Source organism: Pavona decussata, unplaced genomic scaffold, assembly GCF_977016875.1.
Source record: "Pavona decussata unplaced genomic scaffold, jaPavDecu1.1 SCAFFOLD_102, whole genome shotgun sequence".
Taxonomy (NCBI): domain Eukaryota; kingdom Metazoa; phylum Cnidaria; class Anthozoa; order Scleractinia; family Agariciidae; genus Pavona; species Pavona decussata.
Genome location: NW_028145517.1, coordinates 4,132,285 through 4,145,909, shown reverse-complemented (window position 1 = coordinate 4,145,909; position 13,625 = coordinate 4,132,285). Strand labels below are relative to the sequence as shown.

Genomic DNA, 13,625 nt, shown 5'->3' with positions numbered 1-13,625 from the left:
CTTCTCAGTGTGAGGGTAATCCACAATCCCTTTCAGGAATAATTATTATTTCCAAGAGGTAGGTAAAGTGGCACAAGAGCCTAAGTGGCCCACACGGCAGGAGCTTAGCGCAGTTTCTGTAGCATAAAGCAACTAGGAGTATTGCTACTCCCCCCTGGATGAGATGCTTGTCCATCGCAGGGTTACCCCCAGCAGTATGTCACCTGTTATTTATACACCTGGGTGAAGAGAGACAATGTGGAGCAAAGTTTCTTGTCTAAGGAAACAACACAGCAATGAGGCCTCGAACCAACGACCCTCAGATCCTCTGACCGTCTGATCGAAAGTCCGACGCACTAACCACTACACCACCGTGCCTCCACAAAAAAGGGATGTTGAGAAAATTGCTGAATCATTTGATTTTATTTAACTAAATGCTGTGGTTTTCAGAGTTGCTGCACAGGCAGACCAAACAGTGGACAACCATAAACCACTGACACTGCTCAATCTTGTACCCAAAGTCCTCAGGCTTTTTAGCCAGCAGCTCTTCGCCTAGAGAGACTCTGGGGAAATCAAAAAAAAATAATTTTTTTTATTGGCTGCCCTGTTTACAGCTCTGCCTTTCACTTTCATTTGCGGTGGAAAAATTCCAGTACCCGAGTCTCTCCAGGCAACCAACCACTAGCCAAAGAGATGAGTCTGGGTACGAGACTGAATGCCACCAAGATGGTTGCAAGACACTTGCACAGATCGACCAAACAGTTTATACACAGCCTAACCGCTGCACAGGCAAAGCAAAACAATTCTGCAGAGAATAACCCAGTTACAAACAGGTTCCCATAGCAGCTGATGCACAGGATAACCAAACCAGCAACAAAAAGAGTTAACCTGACATGATTAATTCCTTGGAATACTAAAAAAGTAATTTAACAATGACAATCTTTCTATTTGCCTCAAGCATGACCCATTACTGATAGAAAACAACACAAGGATGATTGGTATACGTTTTAATTTAAACAGCACCACCTGTGCTAGCTATTTTCTTCAGAGAACAATTTTCTAATTTGAAGGCAGAAATGATGAAGTGGGAAGCCCATGACATTGAAGTAGTCACCATGTATGGATCTGACCAGTGTTCCACCAATACCTTGAATGCCATATGTAGATCGAGTTAAGGAATTAAGACAAAATGATGAAAGCTGATACCTCTTAAACTATGGGTAAACTTCACAGTTTCTAATAAGTCCCTGGATAATATCTACAATCTATTTGCATTTTCAAGTTGCAAATTTTATCAAATTGATAAATTAATACCATTGCATAAACAACCATGTTAAGATTATTTATTTGACCAAGTTTGGTGATGTTTCATAAAAATAATAACAACCAAGTTATGGACCTAAAAACATCTTCCCAGATGTTCAACGTTTTCCATTTTGGTAATATGAATTCAAAAGAAGGTTGACTCTAACACATGAGATTTATAACCTTCAAGATGTCAGAAAGCATTCTGCAAATTGTCTAGCATGTATTTGTTTTTGTTTAAATTTCATTCCACAAAAGAAAGTCTGTTGTTTAGACTAACTTTTGCAGTGTGCACACAAAAGAGTATTATTTTCTTTGGTTACAAAATACATTACCTATGATATTATATTAGGATATGATCCTGCCTTGTCCCTTAAAGAAAAATTTACAAATTTAGATATTTTAAAAATTTACAAAAGTTTCCAGTACAAATGACAATGGTTTTCAAAGTGAACTAAATAAAAGTAACTTACATTAGGCCCTAACATAAATGGAAAAGAATGGAAGTACAATGTAGGCTTCTGATTTACAAGTGTGACTGGCAACATTCACAAATAAGACTAGTCCCTGTGTTGAATGCAGTTTAAATAGTATGTAGTTGTTGTTTGGTTGTGTCACAACTGTTTCAGTTAATTATAAATAAATGAGAGACCAGCAAAGTTATGTACACAACTTAAACAGCTGCGAAAACAAAGTCTGGAAACAATTCAGGCTTGAACAGGATTCAAACCCATGACGTCTGTATTGCCAGTGCAGTGCTCTACCAACTGAGCTGAAAAAACAAAATTCCGACATGGACATTCTAACTTTCCAAAATTGTGACACAATATGTTTTGAAATTAATTCAGATGGAAAGCATGCCTGACCCCCTAACATTTTCTAAAACTAGTGGTTATAATAATGAGCTAGTCATATTTACTGAACAGCTGTAAAGTATGTTCAAAATTTTTGAGAGTTTTCTTAAGTGAATTTTTTTGGGGAGGGAGTCGCATCAATTTCTTCATTTTAGTGAAGATAGATTGAGCAACTTGCAGTTTATGAGGATCAACAAGACATCCACCAATGTTGTCATGGTATCTGGTAGATGAACAGTATGTATGTTTATATGAGGTTGATAGTGAACTGTATCCTCAGACAAATTATTTCAATACATGAAGCACCTACACTGTATAAACTCACATTGGTTCTCCAGTCTTAATGTAACCATGAATGACATCATCTGTTAATTCTCCAAATGAAACCAAAGTTTCCTCATAAAACTGAGTGATGTTGGAATCCTTTATAGCTACAAAACAAACAAAACTTTACAACGTAAAAAATTAATTAATATTAAAATAACCCCTGATAAACCTTACTGACAGCCTTGTGATTTTCACCTCAGCTCACAATCCTATCACCGTGTTTCAATAAGTTTATCAATAAAAACAATAACTTCTTGATTGACTCTATCTGAGAAGGACATAAATGAAATGGCAGATCCACAGAAGGAACAGTCACTGCTACAGTATTGCTTAAAAGGACTTATCTGAGCCTTAGTTTGACATGAATAAGCTTTCATTAGAATGGAGATTTTCCCAGTAGTGGAGGAATCAATCAATGTCTTTTAATGGGGCATTTGACCATGTTGTTTGTCTCTGCCTTGGGACATTTGCCAGTTTATTTATCAAAAATGCTAATGCCCAGGAAGCCAGGGGAGGTGGGGGCAGGGGGGGGGGGGAGGGGAGTGAGATGGGGGGATTATCTGAGACTGAGATTTTTTGAGATTATCTGAGAAGTCCTCAGATTATTATTATAATTATTATAAAATTCTTATGTGTGAAAACATTTCATGTGTCCAACCAGAAGTGTCCACTTATAATAAGTTATTAATTTTGTAAAAACTGTCATTACTAACCTTTAGTGAAGTCACCCTGCACAAGAGTCACACCACTAAACACTTTATGATCCTTGCCACTCAAGCTGTAAAATTAGATTATTTTAATATTTTGGGGGCCCAAAAATTACACATAATTAGCTTGGAGTAAACATGAGGTAGAAGTAATATATCAAACACAAGGAAGAGTGTTTCATCAGATATCCAAACACTGAGGAGTTGGTTGAAAAAACGAAGCGCAGCCGAGTTTTTTTTAAACAACTTTGAGGTGTTTGGATATCAGATGAAAACACTTTGGAGAAATTCAAGACTACAGTTGGCAAAATTTTATGGTAATTAGGATCACATATCCAAACCATGGTCACGGTAGTGATTTTCTTTGTTTTCTCTTGATGAATTGTTAATGAGTTTGAGAACTAATTTTCAAATAATTAAAATGTTGAAATATAACAAAGTTCACAGCATGTCATGGCCATTGCAAAAAGAATCCATGATGAAACCATAAAGAACAAAAAACTCCACTTCAGTAGACAGTTTGGCCCTGTCCACAAATACCCATTTTTCTTTGAAAAATATCCACCTTTTTTCTTTACGGATTGGCATGGTCTTCTGTTCACACATATCCAGTGAAAATGGTCACCAAAAATACTACCTTATTCGTACTAATTTTCGCGGGCACTTAATTTCGCGAATTTGGAACACGAATATTTCGCGAGCATTAATTTTCGCGATTTTGCAAAAAATGATAAATTTAGGGCATTTAATTTCGCGAAAATTGACAAAAGACAGACTTAGAAAACCGTTTTTTATTGAATGATCACTTAAATAACGATTGATTTACCATCATGATTTGCAATTACGTAATAGAAATAGCGTTGATAATCAGACAAATCAAGCAAATACTGCAAATCAATCAAATGCTACTGCAATATTGTACTTTAAAATAAAAGTCAATTGTAAAAATATGATTTTAAATACCTATGCCACACAGTTCGATGACTGCATGATTCAAGATGTTTTGAAAGAACTACATGTACAAGAAGAAGAAATGAGTGATTCGGATGAAGAAAGTGCTAAAGTAGAAGATAAATAGACTGATGACAATTACCATGTAGCTAAAAACGCAGTTAATCATTGATTAAAGCAATTATAGAAGTGTATTAAATTTCGCGTGTTTAATTTTCGCGTATCCTAATTTTAGCGCGTCTTTAATTTCGCAATTTGTGAAAAATCGCGAAAATCGCGAAATTAAAGCCTCGCGAAAATTAGTACGAATAAGGTACTTTTCAAACACACTCCCCAGAGCGGAAATTTTTATAAATGCTGTTTTCATGTTCTTAGGTGGACACCTGAAAACATAACTTTTCTAAACAATGATGTCACAAGTTCCAATTCAATGGCCACCATTTTTGAAAAGTTCCATTTTTGGGGACTGTTTTCATCGGAAATGTGTGGATTGCTGGCATAAACAAAAAAAACTAATATTTTGTATTTTTCAAATGAAAACAGATACATCTGGATGGGCAAAAATGATTCAAACAGGCTACATGTGGACAGAAGAATTTTTAAAAATGGTAATTAAAAACTTTTGCATTTTCATACAAAAACAGATATGCGTGGATGGGGCCTTGGTTTTCAATCTCAATAAATTCTGATTACATGGGGTTAGTCACCTTTTTAACATTTCAAATGCATTATCTTTATCTTTGGGTTTTTCCAGAATCTTTTCATCCAAAACCTGGCAAAGGAAACATACATCTCTTTTACCTTTTAATGGTCCATGAAATTTTCAACTAGTACATAAAGCAACACATTCAGTTTTTTTTATGGGTAAAAAATTTTAACCATCAATAAGCTTAATACTTACAACCACTGTGTCTGCTCCTATAATCAAGTTTTCTTTTTCTCCCTGAAGTGAGAAACATTTAACTGTCATGACCATTACACTGTACTTTGACGTTTGCTCTAAATTTTGGTCTTGATTTAAAGGCTCAACACAATAATTATTATTCTGTTTAAAGTACAACAGGTGAAAAGTTTTCGTCACTAACTTATACCTGGTCCTAATGTTGTGCACACCATCGTCACACTCAGTGCATGAATTAAGTTCAGAATAATTTAGTACAATGTCTGAATCAACTGTCATGCCAAGTAATTAAGCACAACAAGCTCTCTCGCTAACATCATGCAAAATGACTAATTAGTGCAGCATTGGCTGTTTTCATACTAAAGGATGCATAATCTGTCCAGACAGATAATGAGTCTGTTAGTTGTTATATGTCTGGTTATGTATCTCTAGTATAAAGAGAGGAACAAGAAGCATTTATTATGGAGCCCTGCGTCTAAATTTACAATAAAATCATGTGATAAACAAAGAAAATCAACTAAAAATTAAAAGATATTAGTAAAAAAAATTAAAATTTTAAAAATCTTAAAATGGTCTATACTTAATCTAGCTATTAGGTGGATGCAACGGGAGTTTGAGCATCTTAATCTAGCACAAGACCTTGAAAGTTCTGGCAATGTTCAGGCTACTACTTAGGACAGACTTCTGCATCCATATTCATCCTAGAACATCTTCACTACGCTTTGCTCCTCAAACTACTACTCAGTCCCTTAGAAAATCCACCAATTATTATTGGCAAGATTTCCGCACCGCCTGGCACCCATACATTGCGTATACGTTTATTGCGACTCGATCTCTATTCATGCTCGTTCTTTGTCTTTAGAGGGTTAGTACATGTATGGCAGTGATGTGTGTATAATAATATTAGGCACTTTACGCAACGACGACGGGAGATTGTCACCACGGTGTTCGCGCCAAAATTAGGTCATGCGCATGCGTAATCGTGAACGCCTTCATGCGTGAAGGCCGTCGTCCACGACTTCAGTTCGCCTGTTTTCACGTCGACTAGTGAACGTTGATCAACTGGTGTTTTAAAAGGTGAGTATATAGGTCGAAGTATGTTATTTTCGATTAATTTAGCGCTCCATCAACATTTCTTTTCATCTTTTTTTAAGCTGATGGATTTGCAGCCTATTTTGACCGGGTTGAGCTATATTTTTCTTCATTTTGTTTACACTACTCAGAAAGCACGCGGGCGGACTCTTCGAAGATTCTCCGAAGGTCTTCAAACGTAAGTTAAACGATTTTAAACCCATGAAATGTTCGTATTTTTTCCTATAATTAAGCTTAGTGAAGGTGAAAGCTGTTGTATATTCGGTGTTTGTTTTATAAGGCTACACGTTTAATGCTTTCTTGCAATTGTTTGGTAGCTAAACTTGATCAACCTTGCGATTTAAATTATCTCCATAGATTAATAGTGCAGCAGCAGCAGCTGAACCAGAGGTACAGCTGGTAGCAGCCACAAATTCAACGAAGAAGATATTTCATCTTGTCACAACTAGTGTAACTGTAAATGTACTGATAACCATTGCGTTTTACACCAGCATTGTGTTTTTTTTTCAGTAGATTATTCAGATTATTTGATTTACATATACATCCAGTGTGTTTTGTGCCAAACACACATAAAGCCTGTTTATACGAGCAGGTTCGCGGCTAAAATAATATGTGGCTTATTTATCCACGGACTATTTTCTCTCTTATAAACGGCCCTATAGTTTGATTGCATCCCGGCTTATTCAGTATGTGTAATCAGGTGGTGAAACGTAATTTGTGAGAAACGTAATTTTTGAGCATAAAGCAAGAACAAGTTGGTCTTAACAGTGCGCATAGTAGGGAGTGTTCATTATTTACGGGGAGGGGGGCTGGCAAATGGGAAAGCGTAACATTGAAAACTTTTTGGACCCCCCTCAACGATGAAGGAAAACGTTTTTCGCCTCCCCCATCATGAAAGTAAAAACGTTTCTGAACCCCCCCCTCCCCCCCAAGAAGATGATCTTTCACCTAGTGAGAGTAAACTTCACTTCCCCCCCTCCCATTTGCCAGCCCCCGACCCCCATAAATGATGAACACTCCCTTAGGGGATTTGCTGAATAGGTGTGAAGAAGAAAATTGCTTGTATATATGGTGATTAAAAATTATAGTGAGAGCACCCCACCTCCTCTCCCTCCCAGGGCTCATAACCGTGATTTTAGCCAGTATAAGAGTATATGGACAACGCTCTCCAATGCTGAGGTTTATAAAAACTAAATACCTTCCAATTCACTGTTTTACTTTTCATTCAGGGCATCGCCTATGACTTGGACGCCCGAAAAGGACGAAGCCCTCTGTAAGCAAATCATTCTAATGGAACCGTTTAGATTTCGACCAAGGACAAAAGAGAGTGGAAACGCATGGTCGCAAGTTGCTGATGACTTAAACAGATCAAGTCTCTTAACATGAACGTTGACCAGAGAGCTGTTCGAGAGCGTTACAAGATGCTTAAGTCCCACTTCCTTCAAAAGATGAGAGAGGAGGAAAATGGTTCCGGTATAGCGCCTCCCGAGCTGACCCCAGTTGAAGCAGCATTGGAGGAGATCATCGAGAAAGAAAAGGAGTTTGAGAAGAAGCACACCACTGAAGACTCGGATAAAAAGGAAAAGGTTGAGAAAGACAGGAAAACAGCCGAAGAGATGCGCCAGGAATCTCTAGAAACTTTCGCAGAAACCAAAAAGAGAAAGGCTTCAAATGGCGAAGAAGAGGAAACAGAAGGAGCGAAGTTTAAAAAAAACCGGCGTTCAGGTACAGATACGCTTGCATATCTCAAAGATAAATCAGATCAAGAGTTGGTAGTAAAGAAGAAGGAGTTGGAAATGCAGAAACAAATGCAAGAAGAACAACTAAATGAGCAAAGAAACATGAGGCAACAACAGGCCGGCATGATAGAGGCTTTCAGCAGTATGCAGCAGTCCATGCAGAGGCAACTGCAAACGGAGCTGCAACAACAGCAGCAACAACAAAACAACCAGTTTATGATGATGATGATGCAGATGATGCAAAACATGAAAAACAGTTAGAAAATTGATTTAACTGGTTTTTTACTGACTGACAATGTTTTCGTCAGTAAAATGTTGTGTTAGAGCAAGGCAGTTGTTTCTCTATAGGTTTTATAAATTTGAGAAAAGTTTTGCAATTATACTTAGTTGAAAGTTGGTGGACACCCTTTCCTTTTATCAACGTCATTTGTAACACAAAAGCAAAAGTTCAATGTTTCTTTAATAGTTGTTTCCTCTCTTTATTATAACATTTTTAGCAATAAATGTCTGATGCTGACATGAAGGATATTGCCTTGGTTATTACAACAGCATCCCCTGAGGTACTCCCCTTTATAAGCTGTAAAGGTATGTCCCCCAAATTAGTTAAGCCAGAGTGAACCGCTCCACACGCGAATCTCCCTTCTCTAACGGAGCGGTTACTCAGGCTAAACTAATTTGGGGGACATACCTATGGCTAAAATGAGATGAAGTTGATTACAACGTGTTCAAGGTCTGAAGGTAGACATACGGTCAGAATTTGTTTTTTGCTAGCTAGCTAGCCTGAAACATGGTATGAATTTCGTAGGGAAATTCATCTATTTTGGCCTGAAATGAGTAAGGGTTTAAAGAAATGGCCAATTAATTTTACAATTGTAAGCAGCAATAGGACTAACTAAACGCAACAACTGTTAAACACAGTTCAAAGTTTTTATCCAATACTCGATTTCACTGGAAATATGCTTCCAACGTAGGTGGATCCAAGCCAAAATACGACGATGTTACGGACTGGTAAAGACATGTGCGGGCATTCGTCAGCAGGGAACACACCATGTACATTTTGCCAACTGCACTTAAACGAATTTTCAAGTTCTTCTTGAAATTCATAAAAGCGAAGTAATTTATAATGTCTCCGAAAACCCACTCTACTGATGTTCTAACACTGCTCATTGCACTGTTGTATTCATTCTGTAGAGGGGTAATCCTGGCACCTTTGAATGGTCCTTGAAGGTGTATATTTAAGGGGTAAGCCGGATCCCCATATACACATAAGGGTTGACCAACAGGGGAAAATGAGTGGCGTTGCAAATCGCCAAGTAAAGCAGACTCTACTAACATACCACTGTCATGTCGTCTCCCTTCAACTGGACCATACAGGTTAGCTATCAATCCATTTGGGGCGGCAACGGACTGAAATTTTATGGCATGGACCCTCTTGTGTCCGTTGTACAGAACTCTTTGGTTTTTCCCAGGCCTAGAAACTGGCCTAACCGTTCCATCGATAAAACCCCAACAGTTTTGAAGCGGAGCTCCTTTAGCATGAATTACATCGGCATAATTCTGAAGATTGGCCTGAGAAAGCCATGGCTGGTTAAAACTTCGTAAACGGTGGTTTTGTGTTTGATAAATGAAGTTCATCATTTGGTTCGATATCATGCAAATTTGTGGCACGGGTCTTGCAAATCTTGGCAGCATATCCGAATATCTACATGGGTATGCAAATCGTTTAAGAAAAATACACAGAGCTTCAATTCCGTCCACAACAACAAGATTATAGCATCTTATTTCATCTGGAACATGCATCACTTCAGCAAGACGGTAAACGTCGTTATTGAGGAATCTGAATTCCGACTTGCATTTATCGTCCGTTAGCAGATCAAGGTCAAACTGGTCGTAGCTCCAATACGGTAGATCAAGGTTGTTTGACTTGTTTAAATCGTACAAAAGCAAAAATTCTTCATCGTTTATCAACTTATCACTCTGAGCAAAAAGCAAGATATCTCTAACTTCTCTTAGAGAAGGCATACCGTATATCAAGAGCAGGAATACAGGTTGTTAAATCATTAGTCGATCAAATATAAACACAAGACAAGTCAACGCGGGCCTCATCGCCGATAAACTCGACATTTTCCCGCCGAAATGAGTGATTTGCATTTCGCGCCAAAACCAAGCGCCGTCCTAGAATCCATCGTTGCGTAACGCAACTCGACAGTCGACGGACTGAGTTTGTCGACTTAGTCACTTCCTGTCGCGAAACCCGTCGTGAAGCCACCCCGTCGTCGTTGCGTAAAGTCTCTATTAATGTATGAGGCTGTGTGGAAATCTTTCTAAGACAACTTTAAAATTATCTTGAGAAGGTAGGCATGCTTGCTGAAACTTGCTGTCCGTTTTAAGTTCGAATTTTCATTATAAAAAAATACTATTAAAGCTTGCGTAGATATCTACGCGTATACAGTCAACTCTCTCTAAGCGGACACCTCTTAAAGACGGACAGTAAATTTAGTCCCTGCCGAATTTCACTTGTTTCTCTGTAACTGAACTCTCTCTAAGGCGAACATCTCTCTAAGGCGGACAGCGAACACTTTTTTCCAACATGTTGGTTCAAAAAACCTCTCAAAGCGGACACCGGATGTTTTTGAAATTTTATAACAGGTCCAAAATTCCGACAAATTAGCGCAATCTGATAACAGTTGTTTTAATAAAATATACCAGACCTTACAAATTATATGTCTTAATACAACATTAAAGGCACTTTACGCATCATTGATACAACAACTCATTTGCGCTGCCCTTTACTAAAATCAGTTGAGTCACTTGTATTCTTCCTTCGCTTTTTCGCGTCTTGGTTTAGATCAATCGCAGTTGTAATCTTCTCGTTTTCTTTACCTAAAGTATGCACTTTGATTTCCCAGCACCTACAAGATGCCAGACTTGTAACGCAACAACAGTGCAGCATTACAAAGTCTTTTTCGTAGTGAATGGGGGTTATGAACCCCGACTCCACGTACTGTCAAATAACAAGCCACACGAACGAGTTTTGTTAAGGTTGATTCACAAATGTTCACCTTTCTGACGAGCATCCCTGTCTGCTCCATATGGGAGTCCCCCCCCCCCCCCCCCCCCGGGGGTTCAAAGTGTGTATGAACTGTGCTGGATTCCGTAAGGAACATATAAAAGAGGCACAGCCGGCCCGTCATGACTACATTGTACACTGTAATTAAAGTAATAAAGCACTGGTTTCAGTTTTGATGTTCAGGTATCAGTTTACATGAACTCTCTCTAAGGCGATCAGTAAATCTGGTACTGAGGGTGTCCGCCTTAGAGGGAGTTGACTGTATATGCTGAAACTTGTCTCCCTGATTTTAGTTCATAATGGCAAACACTTGCCTTATCTACACGTCCAGCCACCTCCAGGGCCTTTTGCTTGGAATTTTCCAAAACATAATCAAACGGGTGTTTAAAAGCGCTTTTGTCCAAAGTTTCTTCAAACGTGGATGGAATCACCTCGAACTTCAATCCCTGAAAAATTGCAAAGACACGAAGAATATGAATGCTAAAACGCTGCAAAATTGCCACAGAAACATACCTAACTCTTGTATCAATCTTCAAACTTACGATTTTTGTAAGGATTTCACATCTTCTAGGAGAGCTGCTTGCTAGAATAATTCGTTGAGACGACAAAACTTGTAAAAGTGGTTCCAACATGGCGATTTACTAATATCCACCAGGCGCTATTCATCAAATCGTACAAGGCTTGGTTACTACGACAAAATGGCGGCAAGGGAATATTTTTGTAGGGAATGAATGAATGAATGAATGAATGAATGAATGAATGAATGAATGAATGAATGAAAGAATGAATGAATGAATGAATGAATGAATGAATGAATGAATGAATGAATGAATGAATGAATGAATGAATGAATGAGAGAGACACTATTTATAACCAAGGAATTTCAGCAAATTTTACAAATGCACGGCATCGCGACAATTTGCTTCCGGTGGTAGATTAGAAGGTCAGTTTGTTTGCATATAAAGTGTTCTTCTTTTAATAGAAGCTAATAATGGAAGCTAATGGAAGCCGGATTTGGGGATCTATCTACTGCATAGAGGTCAACTTCATTAGTCATCTATGTCTACATTTACAACTGACAGCGTTTCCTAATCACATAAAGAGTACTTGATAAATAATAGATAAATATGACGTGTAAGTGCTGATAAAAGGAAGTGTGTTGAACTTGACTTAATCTTCCAGGACTCATACTGTTTGTGAACGCAAAAGGCGAGATCAAGGACAAAAAAACATGTAGAAAACAAAAACAACAGCAAAAATTCCGACAATAAACAAATCTATTAGTAAAGTGATTGTGACAAAATTTATAATTCCAGTTTTTCTATTGAATTTCCTTGCAAAAACAAATAAAGTTACGTAACCCTTGATAAGTTCTTTGTCACTCATTGTTACTGGAGATTATCCGAATGTTATTAATTAATGCAGGTTATGGTTTTTTTTTTTTTTTTAAGAAATTTCAAAAGAAAGAAAATTCTGTTTCGGAATGAGTCGAAGGGCGTATCAAATTGCCTTATATCTGTGGGCCGGAAAACGAAAAAAAAAAGTGCAAGTGTGTCGAAACAGCTCAGACAGTTTAGTGTCAGAGTGCCATATTAAAAAGTTCATCAGCAATTTACAACCCTGCAAGCGTCATTTTGACGAGTTAGTTTCAAAATATTTTGAATTCTGAATTACACGTTATCCTTTTCATTTCCAGAGTCAAAAACTGAGTAAGGTATGCCAGTCTTAATTGTGAGGTAACTTTTCATGTGAATAAATACGAGTACTGAACAATTTCAATCAACATTGACGGAAAGGCCACGCGACAAGACTGCAAGGCGATATGGGTAATTTATTTTTAAAAGGATGAATTTGAACTGAAGCTAGGGGTCACCCATGCAGAAAATAAACGAGATGCAATTTTTATGGTGTTTTCACCTATCCTATAATTATTAACAGTGGAGTTTTTTACAGCCGAATCACAAAATATTCTGTATCCCCACCCATACTATATTTCAGTCCTGTCGCTTATTAACTCGAGGCACAACTCGCTAATTAATTGAAATAGTTGTTTGTAATAATGTATAGAAGTACTTTCATGTGGTGCTGTATATTTTCACACCAAATTATGATTTTATTCTAGTTTTGGGATCGGTAGCCCTTCAGAATAAATGACGTTTATTATAAGTACATCGTCTAAGAAGTAAGACCTGTATTAAGGTTTTTGGATTTGCGCCATTGACTGTAATTGACTTATAAATATCCCTACACCGGAAGTCATAACTGTTTCCGGAATGAGGGCCTTCGTGATTGACATGTGTCAAAGACAAAGAACTGTCCATTCAATTGGAATTGCGCAAAAGGACAGTTCTGGGTCAGAGGTGAGATAAATTGGCTCGAACCTTCGATCGTTTTGTTTAGAATTACCTCACTCTCGAAAGAACTTACCATGTGCCGTAGCAGAGTTACCTGACAAATATTTTGCGCGTGGGGCGTACAACCAGGTGGACCGTGTTTGTAAAGTGATGGAACAGCTGGAAGCACATGAAATAATAACAGGTCATTTTAATGACATTAAAATGGAGGTGTGATGTGACAATTCCCATGAGTTGTTTCAACGCTGCTTTCCCATTTCACGTTTAAAAATCATCCCGAAGTGAAAGGCACTCGTTGATTCCGAAGCCGGGAAGTAAAGTTGTGTGTTGAAAAAAGAGAGTAAAA

At 37.8% G+C, this 13,625-nt stretch overlaps 3 protein-coding genes across 4 annotated transcripts; 1 reads left to right on the top strand and 2 right to left on the bottom strand.

Moving 5' to 3' along the window:
- Positions 1-139: 139 nt before the first annotated feature.
- Positions 140-13,438, bottom strand: LOC146471743 (putative bifunctional dTTP/UTP pyrophosphatase/methyltransferase protein). Of its 2 annotated transcripts, XM_085120267.1 has the most exons (9): positions 13,353-13,438; positions 11,468-11,613; positions 11,236-11,371; positions 5,025-5,062; positions 4,831-4,895; positions 3,179-3,243; positions 2,464-2,569; positions 1,643-1,656; positions 140-1,141 (listed from the first exon to the last, which is right to left on the bottom strand). In XM_085120267.1, exons 2-9 carry the CDS (start codon positions 11,555-11,557, stop codon positions 1,011-1,013), a joined length of 645 nt encoding a protein of 214 aa, XP_084976393.1. In that variant the 5' UTR covers positions 11,558-11,613; positions 13,353-13,438; the 3' UTR covers positions 140-1,010. The 2 variants fall into 2 exon arrangements, with proteins under 2 accessions (XP_084976393.1, XP_084976394.1); XM_085120268.1 differs by lacking the exon at positions 140-1,141 and having other exon boundaries at positions 1,309-2,056.
- Positions 5,912-8,388, top strand: LOC146471745 (uncharacterized). The gene is made up of 2 exons (XM_085120827.1): positions 5,912-6,294; positions 7,346-8,388. The coding sequence occupies exon 2, from the start codon at positions 7,499-7,501 to the stop codon at positions 8,114-8,116; it is 618 nt and encodes a 205-aa protein (XP_084976953.1). The 5' UTR covers positions 5,912-6,294; positions 7,346-7,498; the 3' UTR covers positions 8,117-8,388.
- LOC146471744 (uncharacterized) lies at positions 8,396-10,017 on the bottom strand. Its single transcript, XM_085120826.1, has one exon. The coding sequence runs from the start codon at positions 9,875-9,877 to the stop codon at positions 8,801-8,803; it is 1,077 nt and encodes a 358-aa protein (XP_084976952.1). The 5' UTR covers positions 9,878-10,017; the 3' UTR covers positions 8,396-8,800.
- Positions 13,439-13,625: the final 187 nt, after the last annotated feature.